Genomic DNA, 5,000 nt, shown 5'->3' on the forward strand with positions numbered 1-5,000 from the left:
CGTCCACCGTGCGTCCCTCACCGCACGCTGCAGTCACGTGTGTGTGTGTGAGTCAGGTGAAAGACTTTCATGAGCTGCTGGTGCTGTAACTGCACCCGGACACTAGAGGGAGCCCCGGAGCACAGCACCGCTCTGAGACTCGAGACAAGAACCGCCGTCAAGTCTTTGAGCCGTTTGATCCTTCAGAATAAGAGAAGACGGCAATCGATTTGTCACAGAGGGCGGGACCGTAGACTCAGTGTGAAACGGGTGTGAAGGGAGTGAAGGGAGTGAAGGGTTGTTTTTGGACACAGAGAGCTGTTCATGTTCAGGCGTTCATGAGGCGACGTGGTTCTGTTCTGCTCTGAGGTTAAATCTGTGGCTTTGTTTAAGTGTGATGGTTGAAACTCATTGATCAGGTTTCATCTGTAGCCTCTATAGATCAACCCAAAGACTAAAGGACACACAGACATGTAGAGTTGTGTCAGGACTTCATGTCCTCAGCTCAGGCCTGCTCATCAGACCTCAGCTCCTCCCTCATCTTCCTCGTCTGGAACCTTTTCACAGCCGTTCTCTGCTTGACGACGGTGTATTTCTGTCCAACAGGTTCTGGCGCTGTGACTCAAAGCTATGAGCGGAGGATTGTTCTGGTTGGGAAGACGGGAGTGGGGAAGAGCGCAGCAGGAAACACCATCCTGGGTCGAGAGGCTTTCGAATCCAAAATCTCTCCGTCTTCCCAGACGTCTGAATGCCAGAAAGCCGGGGGAGATGTGGGCGGCCGAAGGGTCGCCGTCATCGACACTCCAGGGATGTTTGACACCAATTTTAGTCAAGAAGAAGTGCTGACGAAGATCAAGATGTGCATCTCTCTGTCGGCTCCCGGGCCCCACGCCTTCCTGGTGGTCCTGGCCCTGGGCCCCAGGTTCACTCAGGAGGGGAAGGACACCGTGAAGATGATCCAAGAGACTTTTGATAAAGATGCAGCTAAATACACGATGGTGCTGTTCACACATGGAGACCAGCTGAAGAACATCACCATCCAGGACTTTGTCTCACAGAACACAGAGCTGAACGCCATCATCCAGAGCTGTCACGGTCGATTCCACGTCTTCAACAACGAGGTGAAAGACCACGAACAAACCAGACAGCTCCTGGATAAAATCGACCTGATGACTCAGGCTAACGGCGGGGGGAACTACACCAACGAGATGTTCCAGAGAGCCGATACCACCATCGAAAATGAGAAGAAGCGACTCATGAAAGAGTCTGTAGAGGAAAGGCAGAAGGAGCTGGAAGAGCTGAGGGCCAATTACGCCAAGATGGTCAAGGAAACCGAGACCGCCATCGAAAATGTGAAGAAGCAACTCCTGAAAGAGTCTGAAGAGAAAAGGCAGAAGGAGCTGGAAGAGCTGAGGGCCAAACACGCCGAGATGGTCAAGAAAGCCATCGAAAATGAAAAGAAGCGACTCCTGAAAGAGTCCGAAGAGGAAAGGCAGAATGAGCAGGAAGAGCTGAGGGCAAAACACGCCGAGATGGTGGAGGAAACCGAGACCGCCATCGAAAATGAGAAGAAGCGACTGAAGAAAGAGTCTGAAGAGCAAAGGCAGAAGGAGCTGGAAGAGGAGAAGGCCAAATGTGACAAGATCTTACAGGAGGAGGAGAAGAAGCTGCATGCCCGCTACGAAACTGAAGCCAGATCTAAAGCTGAAAGGTCAAACCTCTTCACCCGCTCTCCGGTCGCCACCATCGCCACCACCACACTCTCTGGTGGGTTGGTCGGGGGTGTGGCCGTGGGTGTGGGGGCCTTAGAAGGAACCCCTGCCCTCTTCGCTGCGGCAGGAGCGGCTGTCGGAGCTGCCGTGGGAGTTGTAGTCCTTGCAGTCTCAGAGCGATGCACCACCCAGTGAGAAGAGGACCAGGGACTCAAACCTTCACCAAGGCCCAACAAGCCTCCACGCATGACTCAGACTCTCTGTGATGTGGTTTTACTGGTTATTGATTGATCAGTTGGATGGTAGTAGTGAGGTCACAGCAGACTGACACATTGAGCACTTTGAGAGGAATAAGCATAATAATTTGATCATTTGCATATTTTATGAAGATATCCAAAAATGAAAACAGATACATAATCTAATAATGTAAAATCAAAACAAATTATGATCAATAAATAATCTAAACATGTGAATTCTGCTCAGCCGTCTCTGTAAAGTAATGTGTGTGTGTGTGCGTGTATGTGTATGTATGCACGTGTGTGTGTCTCTCTCTCTCTCTCTCTCTCTCTCTCTCTGTTTCTGTCCTCTCTCTCTCTCTCTCTCTCTTCTCCCCCCCCTACATCTATACATCTATACATACAAAAAAAATATTGTGTAAGTGCTACTTTAACTCACTCTGAAGCTAGCTCTGAGTTAGTTTGTGTCCTCATTGCTGCTAGTTAATCCTTTGGTGGTAGTCTGGTTACTTGGGTTTGTTAATGAGTGTGTAATTCTCTACTCTATTGTTTCTCTTGATGTTGTTGTGCGGTGGCATTGTTATCCATTCACACAATTCATATTTCATGTGATTTCATGTCTAGTTATTTGAGACTGCTTCATTTGTTGTGCACATTCATTTGCATACAGCCATTTAGATTGATTTAAGTGAAAGCTGCATACGTGTGTGTAGTAATGTGTTACAGCAGGTAAACAATCGTATGTATAAGTACATGTAAGTGTTTCTTAATGTAATACAGACATTTATTTCTGTATTCTACAGTTTTACAAAAATAATGATAAGAATAAAAATAAGCAGAAAATAAGGAAGATAAAACGAAAGAAAGCAACCCTTGGACTCTGTCTTATTTGAAATCTTCGTGTTCGCTATCTGTCAACCTGTCTACGTAGTAGACACAGACACGTGTGACAGAATAGAACTCATTTTGTCAGTTAAAATGTTAACAAGTGTAATCATCTCCTTAGTGCATGTAAACAACTGTATGGTGTCAGCTGTGCTCAGCTGTCAGCTGACATGAATGAACCTGAGGTTAAATCATGAGATCATCATAAAGAAGAACCAGAGAAACCAGCAGCAACTCTGACAAACACAACACACATTTAGTAACCAGTCAGAGGGTTGTTACTAAATGTTCCTGTTTCCTGGTTTCCTGTTTTCCTGTTTCTTGTTTTTCTTTTGAAAAACAGGAAACCAGCCCACGCCGCAATACACACACACACACACACACACACACACACACACACACAGAACTCATTTTATCAGTTAAAGAGAGAGAGAGAGAGAGAGAGAGAGAGAGAGGGAGAGAGAGAGAGAGAGAGGGAGAGATCTCCCACAGGCACAGCTTCTTTTTTAGAGGCGTTTCCTGTTTAACAGCAGAGGAAACGCCCTGTCAGGCCAGAAATGTGATGTTATCGGACACGAAGACAACCTACGATCATTCAGGGCAAAGCAGAGGACAGAGGACAGAGGACAGAGAACAGAGGACAGAGAACAGAGGACAGAGGACAGAGAGCAGAGGACAGAGGACAGAGGACAGAGGACAGAGAGCAGAGAGCAGAGAGCAGAGGACAGAGGATAGAGGACAGAGCTTCACTGGTCAGCTGGTCACCATGTATGCTGGTCACATGGCAGGTAGGTCTGAGACTCATGAGGCCTTCATGTAATTATAAAGATGAAAATGTGTTTCCAGGTTTCTGAGCCTCAAACTTTGATTCTTGTGGCCACAGAAATGATAATTCCCAAGTTTAAAGTTTGTTTGCAGGACTGAAGTCTCTGTAGTGAAACGTCTCACATGTGGACCGGAGACAATGAAGCTTTGGGATCAAACATGAGAGAGAAAGGGATTCGAGAGGCTTTCGAATCCGAACTCTCTCCGTCTTCCCAGATGTCTGAATGCCAGAAAGCCGGGGGAGATGTGGGCGGCCGAAGGGTCGCCGTCATCGACACTCCAGGGATCTTTGACACCAATTTTAGTCAAGAAGAAGTGCTGACGAAGATCAAGATGTGCATCTCTCTGTCGGCTCCCGGGCCCCACGCCTTCCTGGTGGTCCTGGCCCTGGGCAGGTTCACTCAGGAGGAGAAGGACACCGTGAAGATGATCCAAGAGACCTTTGGTGAAGATGCAGCTAAATACACGATGGTGCTGTTCACACATGGAGACCAGCTGGAGAACATCACCATCCAGGACTTTGTCTCACAGAACACAGAGCTGAACGCCATCATCCAGAGCTGTCACGGTCGATTCCACATCTTCAACAACGAGGTGAAAGACCACGAACAAACCAGACAGCTCCTGGATAAAGTCGACCTGATGACTCAGGCTAACGACGGGGGGAACTACACCAACGAGATGTTCCAGAGAGCCGAGACCGCCATCGAAAATGAGAAGAAGCGACTCATGAAAGAGTCTGAAGAGGAAAGGCAGAAGGAGCTGGAAGAGCTGAGAACCAAATATGAGACCAAGATCTTCTACAGGGAGGAGAGGAACCTGCATGTCCGCTACGAAACTGAAGCCAGATCTCGAGCTGAAAGGTCAAACGCCTTCACGGCCGCTCCGACCATCGCCCTCTCCTCAGCCTGCGGCGCGGTGGTCGGGGGTCTGATCGGGATCGCAGGAGGACCCCCTGGTGTCGTCGTCGGCGCTCTGGCAGGAGCGGCTGTCGGAGCCGGCGTGGGAGCTTTAGTCATCGGAGTCTCAAAGGGATGCAACGTCCAGTGAGAAGAGGACCAGGGACTCAAACCTCCACCAAGGCCCAACAAGCCTCCAGGCATGACTCAGACTCTCTGTGATGTGGTTTTACAGGTTATTGATTGATCAGGTGGATGGTAGTAGTGAGGTCACAGCAGACTGACACATTGAGCACTTTGAGAGGAATAAGCCACGCCCACCCACGGTCCAGACCTTCTGTGTTTGACATTCTGTGTCCACACATCAGTGTGGTTGTGGGCGTGGCCTATCTGGAGGCATGCAGATGAGATGTAGATAAGGATCCTCTGCACTGACAGTTTGGTTCAGCAGCAATGCAAGATGA

The 5,000-nt window shown here is 48.7% G+C and overlaps 3 protein-coding genes across 4 annotated transcripts in view; all 3 read left to right on the top strand.

Moving 5' to 3' along the window:
- The window catches only part of LOC142990126 (GTPase IMAP family member 9-like), a 3,188-nt gene extending 501 nt beyond the window's left edge, over positions 1 to 2,687 (top strand). Inside the window, exon 2 of the mRNA XM_076139865.1 lies at positions 586 to 2,687. Within this exon, the coding sequence (XP_075995980.1) occupies positions 586 to 1,886 (1,301 nt within the window). The 3' untranslated portion in view covers positions 1,887 to 2,687. The remainder of the gene's footprint in view (positions 1 to 585) is intronic.
- The window catches only part of LOC142990128 (GTPase IMAP family member 9-like), a 7,010-nt gene that overhangs the window by 538 nt on the left and 1,472 nt on the right, over positions 1 to 5,000 (top strand). The window contains exon 2 of one of the 2 annotated variants that reach the window (XM_076139869.1): positions 3,460 to 3,600. In XM_076139869.1, coding sequence (XP_075995984.1) covers positions 3,579 to 3,600 — 22 coding nt within the window. In that variant the 5' untranslated portion in view covers positions 3,460 to 3,578. Of the gene's footprint in view, positions 1 to 3,245; positions 3,601 to 5,000 lie in introns of those variants that run through there. The other variant, XM_076139867.1, reaches the window with a different exon arrangement.
- Positions 3,635 to 5,000, top strand: part of LOC142990129 (GTPase IMAP family member 7-like) — a 1,468-nt gene continuing 102 nt past the window's right edge. Inside the window, exon 1 of the mRNA XM_076139870.1 lies at positions 3,635 to 5,000. This exon is cut by the window's right edge and continues 102 nt beyond it. Coding sequence (XP_075995985.1) covers positions 3,761 to 4,687 — 927 coding nt within the window. The 5' untranslated portion in view covers positions 3,635 to 3,760 and the 3' untranslated portion in view covers positions 4,688 to 5,000.

This window comes from Genypterus blacodes, unplaced genomic scaffold, assembly GCF_046128005.1.
Source record: "Genypterus blacodes isolate CSIRO-AG114 ecotype Tasmania unplaced genomic scaffold, CSIRO-AGI_Gbla_v1 ptg000469l_1, whole genome shotgun sequence".
NCBI lineage: Eukaryota > Metazoa > Chordata > Actinopteri > Ophidiiformes > Ophidiidae > Genypterus > Genypterus blacodes.